Here is a 16,592-nt window from a genome sequence, read left to right on the forward strand (position 1 = left end):
ATCATATCAAAAAATGGGCAGAAGATATGAACAGACACTTCTCCAATGAAGACATACAAATAGCTATCAGACACATGAAAAATGTTCGTCATCACTAGCCCTCAGGGAGATTCAAATTAAAACCACATTGAGATATCACCTTACACCAGTTAGAATGGCCAAAATTAACAAGACAGGAAACAACATGTGTTGGAGGGGATGTGGAGAAAGGGGAACCCTCTTACACTGTTGGTGGAATGCAAGTTGGTACAGCTTCTTTGGAGAACAGTGTGGAGATTCCTCAAGAAATTAAAAATAAAACTTCCCTATGACCCTGCAATTGCACTCCTGGGTATTTACCCCAGAGATACAGATAAAGTGAAAGGAAGGGCCACCTGTACCCCAATGTTTATAGCAGCAATGGCCACGGTCGCCAAACTGTGGAAAGAACCAAGATGCCCGTCAACGAACGAATGAATAAGGAAAATGTGGTGCATATACACTATGGAGTATTATGCCTCCATCAGAAAGGATGAATACCCAACTTGTGTAGCAACATGGACAGGACTCAAAGAGATTATGCTGAGTGAAATAAGTCAAGCTGAGAGAGTCAATTATCATATGGTTTCACTTATTTGTGGCGCATAACAAATAACATGGAGGACATGGGGAGTTAGAGAGGAGAAGGGAGTTGGGGGAAATTGGAAGGGGGAAGTGAATCATGAGAGACTATGGACTCTGAAAAACAATCTGAGGGGGTTGAAGTGGCGGGGAGGTATGGGAGGTTGGGGTACCAGGTGGTGGGTATTATAGAGGGCATAGATTGCATGGAGCACTGGGTGTGGTGCAAAAATAATGAATACTGTTATGCTGAAAATAAATTAATTAATTTTAAAAAATGGGCAGAAGACATGAACAGAGACTTCTCCAACGAAGACATGCAAATGTATAACAGACATATGAAAAAATGTTCACCATCACTAGCCATTAGGGAGATTCAAATCAAAACCACATTGAGATACCACCTTACACCAGTTAGAATGGCCAAAATTCACAAGACAATAAACAACGTGTGCTGCAGAGGATGTGGAGAAAAGGGAACCCTCTTACACATTTGGTGGGAATATAAGTTGGTGAAGCCACTTTGGAAAATAGAGTGGAGATTCCTTAAGAAATTAAAAATAGAGCTTCCCTCTGACCTGGCAATAGCACTACAGGGTATTTACCCCAAGGATACAGATGTATTGAAAAAAAGGTCCACCTGTACCCCAATATTTATAGCAGCAATAGCCACAGTCGCCAAACTCTGGAAAGAACCAAGATGCCCTTCAACAGACAAATGGATAAAGAAGATGTGGTCCATACATACTATGGAGTATTAAGCCTCCATCAGAAAGGATGAATACCCAACTTTTGTATCAACATGGAAGGGACTGAAAGAGATTATGCTGAGTGAAATAACACAAGCAGAGAGAGTCAATTATCACATGGTTTCACTTATTTGTGGAACATAAGGAATAACACAGAGGACATGGGGAGATGTAGAGGAGAAGGGAGTTGGGGGAAATTGGAGGGAGAGACATACCATGAGAGACTGTGGACTCTGAGGAACTAACTGAAGGGTTTTGGATGGGAGGGGGGGTGGGAGGTTGGGTGATCCTGGTGGTAGGTATTGAGGACAGCATGTATTGCATGGAGCACTGGGTGTCGTGCATAAACAATGAACTCTGGAACACTGAAAAGAAATTTAAAAAATAAATTTTAAAAAAGTTGACTTGGAAAATGGATGATTTTAGATAAATTGAGATAATCTTGTTTTTACACCAGCGGTGGCAAACTCAGATGTTGTATGGGTCAGGCAAATACATAAATGAGAGAAGCCCGCCATGTTCCTCTGGCATAAACTGGAGAGCCAAGTATCTCTCAACTGGGAGCAACCATTCAGCTCTACAGATTGACTGTTGCAATATAGGAATGAACATTTAGTGACTTTACAAAATAAACCCCATATCCTGATTCTGGTTCCTATAATCTGTTGCTTTCTCTGAGCCAAAGCCTTCCCTCTTCCCACATATATATTTACAACATATCCATGAGAATGTTAACAGCCCATTGCTAAAATACAACCAAGTATGGCCAAACACCAACATTGCTTATCTTGTGCTGGTTGTGCCACTGTTCAGGGAGCTGACACATTCAAATTCATTCAATAGGTAATGAAATGTTCCAGTTGTGTTCTATATGCTGTGGATACAATAGTTAACAAAATAGTAAAAATTCCACTCTCTCATTGAACTTACATTCTAGTGATGCTGATCCTACATGTGTATCAGAATTACAAAAGGTACAGACCTTTTGGGCATACTATGCTGGGATGCTAGGATAGAAGTCTAATACTTTCAAAAGAACATGAGGACCCTCTTGAACTGTACAGGTCCTAGGACTGCTGCTAATTTTTTATGTAAAATTACAGAATTATAGGCACCTGGGTGGCTCAGTTGGTTAAGTGTTTACTTTCTACTCAGGTCATGATCTCCTAAAGGTCCTGGGATGGAGTCCTGAATCCTGCTCTGCCCCTCCCCCAAACCCACTTGTGCTCTTGAGAGCTCTCTCTCTTTCTAATGAAAAAAAAATCCTTAAAAATTACAGAATTAAATTTAGGAGCAACAAAACACAGAGTCACTAACTCAGAGAAATCTAGGCAGACCTGACTGTTGAATAGTAAGGAGCTTGAAATTTTTGGTAGTTCATAAATTAATTTCTTTTGGCAAATGTTATGGGTAAAGGAGACAGGTGGTATGGATCAATGTCATTGATCTGTGGATTTTTTTTCAGTTTTGTGGCTAATACCTAACTGACTCCTCTTACTGAGCAATGTTTATTATTAAGGTACATCGGGGTGATAGGAAGAATTTGTTTCTGTTATGATTTTTGCCAAAACAAAAAATGCAACTCCACTAATACTGACTCACCTCTCCTAAGACATGAAGGGGGAAATCACTGTCTAAAGAGAAAAAATGAATAGTTGTACATTTTGTTTACTTTCCTACCCCCATCATCTAGAAGAATAATGGCACAGGGTAGGGGCTCACTAAGTCTTAGCTGAATGAATGAATGAATGAATGGATGAATTTGGACAGAATGTGACCTCTCAGATTTGGGAGGCTGCTCCAGAAATCTACTAAAGTAGATTATCTATCTAAGGAGCCTAGAGTAACAAAGGATTTAATTTCCAAGAATAGTCATGGGTTATAAATTGGTGGTCTGTATTCCATGCCTTGACATATGTTGTCTGGCTCACCAGGTACTCTCTTTTGTCTTATAACAAATTCTTTGCCAACACACACACACAGATTTTGAAAATAAAAGTTGGATTTCTAACATATTTTATAAGTAAAATATGTTGAAATGTGAATTAAAACAAATTTTATCACTCATTATGGCTTTGATTGTGTTGTCTGGGTCATGGATCAGTTCTCAGGTGGTACCTGTTAAGCTGTAAGGAAGCCAGAGTGAACTGCAGTGGACCTTCTGAAGCGTCTTTCATAGGAACAACATCAAGACTTAGAAAGCTTGTAAGGCAGGTTTCAAAACTTTTATTCCACCAATGTTTATGGAGGGACAGCTAGAACTAGGTGACAGGTGCCATGCCTCATTAAAGAGACACTGATTATGATCAAGGCGATTGGGAAAGTGGAAACAGACAAATAAGAAATGCTGTGAGAATAAATATTAAGGAGATGAGGATCCTGGAAGGTGGGGAGAATTTGGAGACATGGACAAATTGGCAAGGATTGATAATAAGACAGAAAACCCAACAAAGATGAGGCATCCCTGGGGTCATATTTACTTGGCATTTATCTCCATGGGTTGGTGCATTAACTAACTATAAGGACTAAATAAAGATAAATCAGGAAGGAAGTGATGGCAACTCTTCTTCCTTTCCACCTCCTCCCTCTCCAGCCTGTCTCATGGTTCAAAAAAGTTCTTAACTAGATTACTGGTCAGGGCACTGACCAAAGTCATTTTAGAGTCTGAAGGCAGAGATGTTTGACATCATTAGACTGTGAGACCAGGTTAAATAAAGTATTGTAGACTCAGACAGCCTGAGTCCAAATCCTGCTCCTTCATTTATTGAGTATGTGGTGGTTTCTGAGGGCTATTTAAAATCCTTGGAACCTCAGTTTTCCTGTCTGGAAAATGGGGCTAAGTATCCATCTAGTCATAGTATTAAATGCAAAGTGCTTGATTTGGCCCATATATATTTATATATTATAAATATATAACATATATATTTATATATATATTATTTATTTATTATTATAGTATTGTATTATTTATATATTATATAAACATATATAATATATAAATATAAGTATAAAAAGTATATATATATATATATATATATATATATATATATATATATATTGCTCTCCCTAATTGAGCCCTCTATTTTCCTTGGTGTTACCATGGAAATTCAGAGAAAGGAGAAAGAAGGAGGTGGGAAGGAAGCTCCCATGTTAGCTGAATACTAACATATAAACGCAGGTTCATGGGAAATTTTAAATTATAAGAACTTCCTTTTTTTTTTTAGTAAAAATATGCCATTTTGCTATTTATGACCTCTGACCAAATGTTACAAGTGTAGGTTAAACATTTCTCTACCCTTCTTTTTTTAAAAAAAAATTTATTTTATTTTATTTAAATTCAATTAATTAACACATTACTCTCTAACTCCATTTTATGTTAACTCTCTGGTCTTTCTCTTGGGAAAGACAAACCAAGCACTTGGGTTCTTCTGCAGAGACGTGTAACCTCTAGACTTTCTTCTCTGGATAGACCCTAAAGCCATGCTCAAGTAGGCAGCTGATAGAGAGGAATCCAGTGCACCTGCCCTCTTCAAATGAGAGATGACAAGACTTCGCTAAAGATGCCAGACACTCATGTGTACAGTCAGGTGATCTGTCCTTTCCCTATGAGTGAAGCCTGAAGTGAGGCCCAAGTCTGATGAGACAAATGCTAGTTAGGCTCATAGTCTCCTTAGATGAAGGTAAGAATTCAGACTAACATCTCCTTGCTAACCTTGTTATTAGCAAGGTTATTAGTTATTAACCTTGCACTTGGTTACAGTTATGTGATATATTCACCCACTTTCTTGTTTCCTAAATGAGATTATCCCCATTTTACAGATAAAACCACCGAGGCTCAGAGAAGTGAGAAAGTGGCCAGGCTGAGAATTGAACCCCCAAACATGAGCTTTTCCCACATAAGTGGTGAGCTGAGGTGGTAGCCATTCCTGGTTCAGTGCCTCTCAGTCTAATAGGAGCATGACGAAGTCAGTGAGGCCATTCCTGTCCTCACTTCTCATCACAGGTGGCTTCTTACCTTCTCCATTTGAGTCCAGTAGTCTAGGACATCACTTGCAAAGTTAAATTCCTTGGGAACATCATAGTCATTCCACCTCGGGGCTCCAACTTCTGATAAAGCCTGGCAGTGAAGGTACCCAGAGGCAGAGTGAAAGCCATGGGAGGGTTTGTGGATGTTCCAGAGGCCCAGGAACCTCATTAGCCGCTGCATGGTGGACAGTGCTCAGGAAGACAGCACAGAATTCTCAGGTCATCACCTGCCTTGGATGGTTAATAGACTGGTTATGGAATGGTAATTTCTTCCACAAAAGGAAAGCAATAGCTTTGTTAGAGTAATAGTTTTGTTTCAGCTCACCAGAATTTGGAAGGCCCAAGGCCCATCCACATCTCTACTCCCTCTCTTGTTAATATCCTGTCCTGAATTCTGTGGGCCAACAATTTTTCCTGCGTGAAGTTGGGTTTCTGTCACTTGAGACAATCAGTGACAAATACACATTGTATGTGACAAATACACATCACCATACTCAGGACAACACCATACTCAGTACTAATATCACAACAACTTCCCTAGTGGACTGAGATCTGGCTGAAGGGGGCTTTCCCAGGACAATATTGGAGGCAGCTACGTCCAACCCATGAGAGCTGACCCATGAAATAAGATTTGTTTGCCACTCCAGATTCCAACAAAGGCCCCTTTTACATGGGACCGGAAACTTCATTTATTATTGTTCAAGTCTTATTGTGAAAACTGGCTTAAGCTAGAACAATCTTTCCATGAGAATGTTAACTGAAGAAAACCACTTCAGGAACAGCTTGAGAGTCAAGCCCCTTACCGCCCAAACCAATAAAGCCTCCTCTCCTCATTAGTTTCAGCAATCACATAATTTTTGTGATCTATGTCTGTTTGTAATATTAGTATACTATTATACTATTATTATACTATTCTATTGATCTATTCTATAGATCAATATTCTATGGTCTGTTGTCTACTATATACTATTATACTATACTAATAGTATACTATTATACTATTATTATACTATTATATACTAATATAATAGTATATTATATTATATTAGTTATTATACTATATAGTATATATATATACTATATTATACTAATACTATATTATATATATATACTATATTATACTAATATAATAGTATAATAATAATAATAGTATAATAATAGAATAGATCAATAGATCAATAAAACCTTAGTTTATTTTCTGCCAGTTTAGACCTATAATAACCTAACCCCAATTTTGATGCTGCCCCCAGAAGCCTACCTCACATTCCTAGCAGGGAGAGGGACTGCTAAATATGCCCTTGTGTTAATGCCTCCAGAAAAGAGGATATACGAAAGGTTCATCTATTACAGTTTGCTTGTCAGCACGGATCCCTGGGCCTTGTGACTTAACTAAAGTAATGTCCTCTTTTTAATCCCTGTCAACCAACAGTACTACCTTAGGTTTCATCAGAGCAAGAAAGAGACACTAAGATCGCCACTGGCCCAGATCTGGCCCTCAGACATATTCCTGCTGGCTCTCGGTCTTTGGAGGAAAAATTTAAATTGTCAACATTTAAACCTTAGGAGATTTCATTTAAAAGTCTTGAAGTCTGGCAATCAAACCGGCACAAATGGCTGGAGCTGAGAATCTTACGCAAATAGAATGTTCTCCAATTTCACATGGTTTCCACCACTCCTTATTTTGTCATGCCTACTTGCTTCTCCATTACTGTCCCTGTCAAGTCCCTGGATATTTGAGCTTAAAATATTTGATTAAGACCAACACACCAAAAGGGGATTTCTCCAAGTTTGCAAGGCAAGTGTTGCGCAAACCTGGTTTTAGAAGTCTGCCTTCCCTGTTGTCTAACCCTCTATAAGCCTGAACTGATTCAGAGCAGGAATACCCAACTCATTTGTTATTTTAAGGCACAGATACATAAATAACCTCAGACTCTAAAGTCTAAAAAGTCTGGAATTGGGCCTTTGGATTTTAAATCTAAAATAACCTCAGGTCTAAAAGACCCACGGTCAGCCCAAACAACCCCTCAATAAGTGGCTGAAGACAAAAGCACATGGACAGAAATAATGAGGAAATTAATTAATCCTTTATTATGAGCTCATTTGTGTCCCTTAGAATTCATTTGTTAAAGTCTTAATCCCCGGTACTTCAGAATGTGACTGTATTTGGAGACAGAGTCTTTGCAGGAGTGATTAAGTTAAAACAAGTTCATTAGATGACCTTGATGACTCTGGTCACTGAAACTGAAGACACACTAGTAATATCTACCACCTGACTTCCCAGAGAATTAGTGAGATAATCTGTACAAACTACACTGACAGCTACTACCTAACATATACTAAGGGCTCAATAAATACTGGAACACTCTCTGACTTCCAGAAAATTCTGAAATAAACCATTCTTCCGGTTAGATATTTAAAAAAAAATTTTTTAGATGAAAGGTATTCACTTTATATAATATGAACCAACTTCTGCATAGTGGAATTTTCTTTCAAGTGTTCACTTTCTGAGTCTTCATACTCTCTTCTGTACCCTCCTGCATGGTTCACCATACTCAGAGCTGCCTAACTTTAAACAGATCACCCTCTACATGCCAGCCACTGTGCTAGGCATATCACACATATATCCTCATTTATCCTTTTTATTCAATATCACCGTCTTCATTTTGCATCAAGGAGGCAAAGTATCAAAGAAGTTAAGAGCCTTGCCCAAAGTCAACCAACTGATAAATGACATTACGAACCTTTGGAATTGGGCCTTTGGATTTTAAACCCAGGGCTCTGTAAATATTTTACTGCCTTGTGAAACACACACACACACCTCTCACAAAGAAATTGTCATTTACATGCCTTACCTGGCAGTGTCTAGAAAACAGCTGGGCTTTATCTTGGGCTTGTAGAGAAATGGGGACTTAATATACTCAACTTCTCTCTAATGAGGAAAGTTCCCAGGGGTGTGCACACAGAAAGGACTGCCCATATCTAGGGGTGGAGAGCAGGAATTGGACAACTCCGAAGTGGGAGGAGATGCTCAGTTAGAACAGGACAGGAAACTATCCCAACCCTACACTGGAGAGACTGTGGGTTGGAAAAATAAACCATATGAAGCCATTCCAATTCTTACGGGATGACTTGTGGTGTAAAGAAACAAAATAAAATGGAGAATTCTCACTAACTCTGGGACTAACCTGCCCTCTTTCCCAGCCCCATGTCTCGAGTGCTCACATTTAAATGACAGCCAAGTGGCAATATGGCTTAGTAGTTAATGCCTACGCTCTGGAAGCAGAAAGATCTGAGTTTAAGTCTCCAGTCTTTCATGTACCATCTTTTTGACTTTCACTGATGTCCTTTCTCTACTCTTGTCTCCTTGTACATAAAATGGGAATGATAACAGTGACACCTTATGGTTGTCTCAGGGTTGTCTTGTTATTACCTTGTTAGGATTAGACGGAGTAATTCCTGATGAGCACATAGCACAGTGCTTGGCCTAATCAATATTGGCTGTTTTTGTTAATTTGGGATTTGGAGAGAAACAGTTCAGTGTACTAATAAATGCAGGGTCTTTGGAATCCCAAGGTCTTGGGCTTAAATCCTGGCTCAACAACTTACAAAATGGCTGATGGACAAGCCGTTGGGCCTCTTCTAACAAAACAGAGGAGTGTGGCTGTTAATAAGATATGTTCCTCGGGTTCCTTGAACAGCACCAGGTAAAGTCTGCATAGTGCTTGGCTCAGACATGTAAACACTGGGTTGATATTAACGTTGCATTAAATAAGCCTGGATTGCTGCATGAAGTGGCTTGTATTGTTAGTCTTCTACTAGAGCCATTTTGGGGGTGTTGCTGGGGACCCCGGCCCAACTTTCACAGCAACTTTTCCCTCCCACCCTCCAATGAAGCAGGGACAAAAGTACCACAAAGATTGCTGGAGACACCTAGGACATTCCTGGATTTGAGAGCAAGCCTGGCTTCCAAGAGGTGGGTTGTCCTGACCAATTCATTTATGATCAATTTTCAGCTCAAGACAGACTTTTTATGGAGAGGAGAAAGTGAGAAGGCAGTGATAAGTTGACTTGCCATAGTAAGGAAAGATTAAACAGCCAAAATATCAAAGTATAAAAGGCCCTGATACTCAAGCAGAAGAGGCAGATACTTTGGGGAAGAAAATGGGGACAGGAAGGAAAGTCTACAAGACACACTCTGGGTCTCAGTGGCTCTCCCATGTGGAACTGTAACGCTGGTGTTGTGGGTGAAGAAGTCCAGCTCTGGGCCAGGCAGCCTGGTTCAGTCTAGCTTTCACCAGTTACCAGCTCTGTGACATTGAGCTGGTTTCTTAGTCCCTTGTGCCTTGGTTTGCTGATCTGTAAAAATGGGTCCATGATAGAGATAGTGGAATCCTCTGAAGATTCCGTTCACACTTCTCTTTTCATTTCAAAGCCTCTCTTGTAGTCTGAATGAGCCCATTGAATTCCAGGTCTGGATATTGAACATAGGAAGACACAAGTCACATCTAGTTTGGGCACTGAAGAGCAGTTATGAGTTCTCTATACTCTCTTCCCCTGACTCAGTGGTCCTGGAAACCCCGTGTGGACAGAGTAACATCAAAATATGGCAGAGATACTATCAGCCTCATTCTCTGTTGTATTGTGTGGATAGAGGTTTCTGTGACTTGTCCTGACTAGCCACCAGGACCTGCATGTGCGCAGGTAGGCTAAAGAATGTTGTTTTGTGAGACTTGTGCTGCAAGTTGGGAGCCTTGGGAGCCTGGTTAGTTATTAGCTGGCTTCCAGGTCAGAACTGGCCCTTCTGGTCTGGAATCTAAGAGCTATGCATTTTGCCTTGCAGCTCTTCTGGCTCCAGGCTGGGCTAGCCCCACCAGAATGGAATCTAAAGGGGAGGGAAAGCAAACACAGCTAGTCCAGCCTCCTTGAATATGTAAAGAAATCACAAAATAGGAATTTAGCTCACTCCAAACTGTGCCTAGGCAGGCATGTTTCGCTTCAGAGCCCATCATTTGCCCTATGGCCCTATGGTCAGATGGAAGTCTCAGCTTGGGGGAGGACACTCCACCCAGGCCTCTCCATCGAGCTGCTGGCCTGGCTGTCTCCATGAGACTTCCCCAGCTAAGCTGGATGTTTTAAGTTCTCAATTTGATGTCACTCTGTCTTTTTTTTTTCTTTTTAAGATTTTATTTATTTTTTTGAGAGAGAGAGCGTGCACATGCATGGGGGGGTTGTTGGTGAGAGGGAAAGGGCAGAGGGAGACAGAGAAGCAGGCTCCTCACTGAGCAAGGAACCTGATGCAGGACTCGATTCTAGGACCCGGAGGTTACGACCTGAGACAAAGGCAGACACTTAACCAACTGAGCCACCCAGGTGTGCCAGGATCCACTTCTTTTCAGAGTACTCAGACTGGAAGAATATGGGAGAGGGAATGATAACCACACGCAGAGAGAAAAGAGTGACCAAAAAAAAAAAAAAAAAAAGACTAAATCAAAAAGCTGCATCTTAGTTCCTGTAAATACCCCCACTCTTCTGAGCACATGCCCCCTTCCTGCTCACTCCTCCCTGGTACACCTCCTTTGGCGGCAAACTGGCTCTATTAGCCTACTGAAAGTTTAGTTAAAGGGAGCTAAAATTAAGAGGTTAACTTCAGAATTAGAGTTCTCACAGCCTATATGCTGTGCCCAGGCTGACTGAACCTTTGATTAAAGCTGATTCTCTTGGTCCCCACTCTGCCCCTCCCACTGCGCCTCTCAAACAGGAATCTTTTCCTAGTGCTTTGTGTGAACCCAGGGCAGGGCCTCCATGGGCGTCACTCCGGCAGATCTCTACTGCACCCGTGTGGTCATGTTGGAGAAAGACCAGTTCCCAGTGGGTGGGTCCCTGCGGCAATGGAACTAGAAGTCACACTGGCAACTCTCAAAGTTGGCCCATTTCTGGTAACCATCAGTTTGTGCACTATAGTTCAGTGTCTGTTTCTTGGTGGGGGGAGTGGGGCGATGCGTAAAATAGGTGATGGGGATTAAGGAGTGCACTTGTGATGAGTACCAGGTGTCGTATGTAAGTGTTGAATCACTGAACTGTACACCTACCACTACTAATCATAGTTTATGTTAACTACCTGGAATTCATTTTATTTTATATTATTTTTAATTTTTGAGGGGTGAGGTTCAGCACGAGAAAGAGAGATTCCCAAGCAGACTCCCGGCTGAGCCCGATGCAGGGGTCGATTTCCACAACCCTGAGATCAGGACCTGACCTGAAATCAAGAGTGGGACACTTAACTGAACCACCCAGGTGCCCCATTAACTAACTGGAATTTAAAAACTTTACAATATATATTCCTTAAGTAGAAATAAAAAATAAAATCTGGCTACTTTCACCATGGATCCTTAGCTAGCTACTTCCTTTTAGGTGAAGATGACACTACTTGCCTTTTCTTTCAGGTTTTCTTTATTTTTTTTCAGTGTTCCAAAATTCATTGTTCGTGCACCACACCCAGTGCTCCATGCAATACGTTCCCTCCATAATACCTACCACCAGGCTCACTTCACCTCCCCCCAAAGCCCCCCTCCAAAACTCTGTCTCTCAGAGTTCACAGTCTCTCATGTTTTGTCTCCCCCTCTGACTCTCTCCAACTCACTTCTCTCCATCTCCCAATGTCCTCCGTGTTATTGCTTAAGCTCCACAAGTAAGTGAAACCATATGATAAGTGAATCTCTCTGCTTGACTTATTTCACTCAGCATAATCTCCTCCAGTCCCGTCCATGTTGATACAAATGTTGGGTATTCATCCTTTCTGACAGAGGCATAATACTCCATTGTATATATGATATGGACCGTATCTTCTTTATCCGTCCATCTGTTGAAGGGCACCTTGGTTCTTTCCACATTTTAGCGACTGTGGCCATTGTTGCTATGAACACTGGGGTACAGGTGCCCCTTCTTTTCACTACATCTGTATCTTTGAGATAAATACCCAGTAGAGCAACTTCAGGGTCACAGGGAAGCTCTATTTTTAATTCCTTAAGGAATACAGGTTCCACTCCTTCCTTCTTCTTTTGCAATCCTGCTCCATTCTTACTATTTCTCAGACTTAGTCAGCCATACCTCCCCTTCATTTCTTCTCTTTCCTTCTTCTTTCTCCCTTCCCCCTTCATTCCTTGTTCTCTCTCTCCCTCCCTCCCCCTCTCCCTAATGTCCTTCCTTATTCTTTCATATGACCATGCACAATTACCTCTATTCTTATTTATTCAATATTCTCCTTTACATCAATTTCCTTATTAAAATATTAAATATCACCACAAACAAATCCATAGCAGTCTAAATGAAGCTCTGTACCACCACTATAATTACTCAATTATTACTTTTAAAAGATTTTTATTTATTTATCAGAGAGAGTGAGAGACTGGCTGAGCAAGCAGGAGGAGTGGCAGGCAGAGGAAGAAGCAGGCTCCCTGTTGAGCAAGAAGCCTGATGTGGGACGTGACCCCAGGACTCTGGGATCATGACCTGAGCAGAAGGAAGACGCTTAACTGATGGAGCCTCCTAGGCATCCCTAATTAAGCAATTATTTTACTTGCCACAGGGAAGAAACTAAAAATGAATACAGTGAAAGTAAAAATTATTGCTGTTATTAAATCCCATTTCCGGGGCGCCTGGGTGGCTCAGTGGTTTGGGCTGCTGCCTTCGGCTCGGGTCATGATCTCAAGGTCCTGGGATCGAGCCCTGCATCGGGCTCCCTGCTCCGCAGGAAGCCTGCTTCCCTCTCTCTCTCTGCCTGCCTCTCTGCCTACTTGTGATCTCTGTCTTTCAAATAAATAAATAAAATCTTTAAAAAAAAAAAATCCCATTTCCAATAGAGTTCACTGTCAAATACATGAGACCAGTCTTGTTCTCTTTTTGTTTAAAAAAAAAAAAGGAAATTAAGATTTGATCAGTTGTTTGTTGTTGTGAGAATACTGCACAACAAAGAGTGGCACACATTTATTTAACACACATTTCTCTCTCATAAATCTCAGACTAGTGGCTCTTGGCATAGTGGACAGCAGAGGCACCCAAATCAAACCAAAACCTGTAAGTACATTTATTTTTTACTTTTTTTTTTAACATTTTTTACATTTACATTTTTTTTACAATTTTTTACATTTTTACATTTTTTTACATTTAAAATTTCTGCTTGCATCATCTCTGTTAACATTCTATTGGCCAAAACAAGCCAAAGACCATGCTCAACAGCATGGAGCAGAGAATCCTATTCCTCTCCGCAGGAGAGTGTGTATGGGGGAGGGGGTGAATAGAAAGCAAGTAAAAGCAAGAAAAAAATATACTCTACCTCACAGGAACAGAGGACATAGAAGTCACAAACTGAGACTTTGTAATTGACTTAATGGAAGAGAAATGGGAAGGGTGAGCTCTGGCTCTGGACAAAATCAGGGTTCCTTTAGAAAGGAACAAGGCAGGGTAGAGGTGATTGTGGGGAAAGCCACTGAGTAGGTGTATTAGACATCTAGGGCTGCTGTAACAAAACATTGCACACTGGGTGCTCTAAACAGACATTTATTTCCTCACAATTCTGGAGGCTGGAAGTTCAAGATCATGGTGCTGGCAGGGTTGATTTCCTCTTGCCACCTCTTCACATGGTCATCCATCTGTGCAATGCACCCCTGGTGTCTTTTTGTGGGTCCTAATCTACTCTTCTTTTAATCATGGCAGTCAGGTTGGATGAAGGCCCATTCTAATCACCTCATTTTAACTTAATTGCCTCTTTAAACACCTTATTTCCAAGTATAGTCACATTCTGAGGTACTGGGGGTTAGGGTTTCAACATACAAAATTTGGGGGACACAATTCAGGCCATAAGAACAGGAGAAAAGCAATGTTCACCATATTTGTTCAAATCCTTTCCTCCTCCAAAAGTTGCTTCCTTGCTTATGTATCTTTTCTTCTGTTCCTTTCCCTTCCGATTAGTGTTTATTGGACATAGTTGAATACATTAGTTGTTACCAGCTTTTCTGTCATAACCCATAGCTAATTTTTTCCCCTTAATTACTCATTGAAATGGTTGATTTGTTGGTTGTTGTTGTTGCTGTTTTCTGGAAATAATTTTTCTAATATTCTTGCTTCCAGATGAATGAATCCTTTCCAGTTCTGACTCTTGGCCATTCTGGGTGATATCAAAGAACTCTTTAATTGCTCTCTTCTTTCTGTTATCACACTTTGCCTTTTTTGAGTCTTCTCTCTCAATATTGTCCACAGGATCCTCTTCCTCTTTCTTCTCTTTAGATTTCCTTGTCTGTCCCCCAAGGACCTATCCTCAGGAATAGTTCCTCTCGTTCCCTATGAACTTTCTATCTCATTCTCTCTCTTGCTCTGGATAATTTCCTAAACCACATTTAAAATCATGACCTCTCCCAAATACAAACTTAAATATCCAACTGATCACTAAATATATAACAGCCTTGTTATGGCCTGCGTTAACATGATCACAACTGAATTCAGTATTCCCACCTTAAACCTGTTTCTCTCAGAAAGTGTTATAATTACCTACCTGGTGTAACTAATCAAAACCCTAGACATCGCCCTTAAGTGCCTCTTTTCCCTTATCCCACATGACTTATTTAGTCACTAAATCACCAAGTTCCAAGAAATAGAATTTCTTCTGCTATGAATTCTCAAATTTGGGACACCTGGCTGGCTCAGTCAGAAGTTATCATATAGTTTCACTTATTTGTGGAGCATAACAAATAGCATGGAGGACAAGGGGAGTTAGAGAGGAGAAGGGAGTTGAGGGAAATTGGAAGGGGAGGTGAACCATGAGAGACTATGGACTCTGAAAAACAATCTGAGGGTTTTGAAGGGGCAGGGGGGCGGTGGGAGGTTGGGGGAACCAGGTTGTGGGTATTAGAGAGGGCACGGATTGCACGGATTGCATGGGTGTGGTGCAAAAACAATGAATACTGTTATGCTGAAAAGAAATAAAAAATTTAAAAAAAAAGAACATGTGACACTCGATCTTGGGGGGAAAAGTTCAAGCCCCACATTGGGTATAAAGATTACATAAACAAGTAAACATTCCTCTAATGTATTCACCCTTCACCTACCAACACAATCATTTAGAAATGCATTGTTGCCTAAGTTCATTACCCTCCAGATGAAGTCCAAACCATTTATGCATGTGTTAAAATAATCCTCCCTTTGTCACTTCAGAACTTGAACCTGATGTTGAAATAATACTGAGTGTACCTTCCCAGGCTAAGCTCCTCCTTCTATCTGCAAATAGTGGCAACAAGCCTAGGACAACTTATGCCATCAACACACACACACACAAAAATTGTTTAGTTTGGGGATTCCCCCCATAGCTAATGATTGCCCAGGGAAGTTATACACATTTCATACTTGACCAATGGGACTTGGTAACTCTTACTTCTTGGTTTTCAGGGTTACTGGGGTAGACTACAGGCTTTTGTTAGATAAGCACAAGAAGGATGAGGTGGTCTATCTTTAGCTCATCCTGAAAAAGACCATATTCAGTGATTTTATTGTAGTCACAGGAAGCCAATCTTCGTGAAAAGGACTGACTAAATATTATGATTCCTTTATACAAGCTGACTGGAGAAGGGGGTAGAGTGGAGAGTCAAACAGTATATTTTGCATGGGTCATACATTTCCCCTAAAGGGCCAAGTTCCCATCATCAATCATTCCTGAGCCTACGAGTTAGGCATGGAGGAAGGGGACATGATAAAAAATGATGAAGACTGGGGTGCCTGGGTGGCTCAGTGGGTTAAGCCGCTGCCTTCGGCTCAGGTCATGATCTCAGGGTCCTGGGATCGAGTCCCGCATCAGGCTCTCTGCTCAGCAGGGGGCCTGCTTCCCTCTCTCTCTCTGCCTGCCTCTCTCCATCTACTTGTGATTTCTCTCTGTCAAATAAATAAATAAAATCTTAAAAAAAAATGATGAAGATAGCAGTGAAAGTGTCAAAATGAACAATCTGCTAGATTTTAAATTTTTGGAAGCTGTCAGTTAAATGATGCTCCCTTAAATGTAGATAAATCCAGACTGAGAAAGACAAAGTTTTGCTATTTGAGTAGCAGACTGTCTCTCTCTACTAGGCCGAACATAAAATTCTGGTGTCACCCAGTGGATTCCAGGAGGAGTATATGACAGGATGTACACATTCTAGTAGGTTTTTTCATTTTTTTAAATTACATTCAATTAGC

At 40.8% G+C, this 16,592-nt stretch overlaps 1 protein-coding gene across 1 annotated transcript in view; it reads right to left on the reverse strand.

Annotated features, from left to right (window-relative positions):
• The window catches only part of ACSM1 (acyl-CoA synthetase medium chain family member 1), a 48,294-nt gene extending 39,856 nt beyond the window's left edge, over positions 1 to 8,438 (reverse strand). The window contains exons 1-2 of the mRNA XM_082714855.1: positions 8,228 to 8,438; positions 5,365 to 5,606 (exon numbers count right to left, since the gene is read on the reverse strand). Coding sequence (XP_082570981.1) covers positions 5,365 to 5,556 — 192 coding nt within the window. The 5' untranslated portion in view covers positions 5,557 to 5,606; positions 8,228 to 8,438. The remainder of the gene's footprint in view (positions 1 to 5,364; positions 5,607 to 8,227) is intronic.
• Positions 8,439 to 16,592: the final 8,154 nt, after the last annotated feature.

This window comes from Mustela nivalis, assembly GCF_964662115.1.
Source record: "Mustela nivalis genome assembly, chromosome: 19".
In the NCBI taxonomy this organism is placed as follows: Eukaryota; Metazoa; Chordata; class Mammalia; order Carnivora; family Mustelidae; genus Mustela; species Mustela nivalis.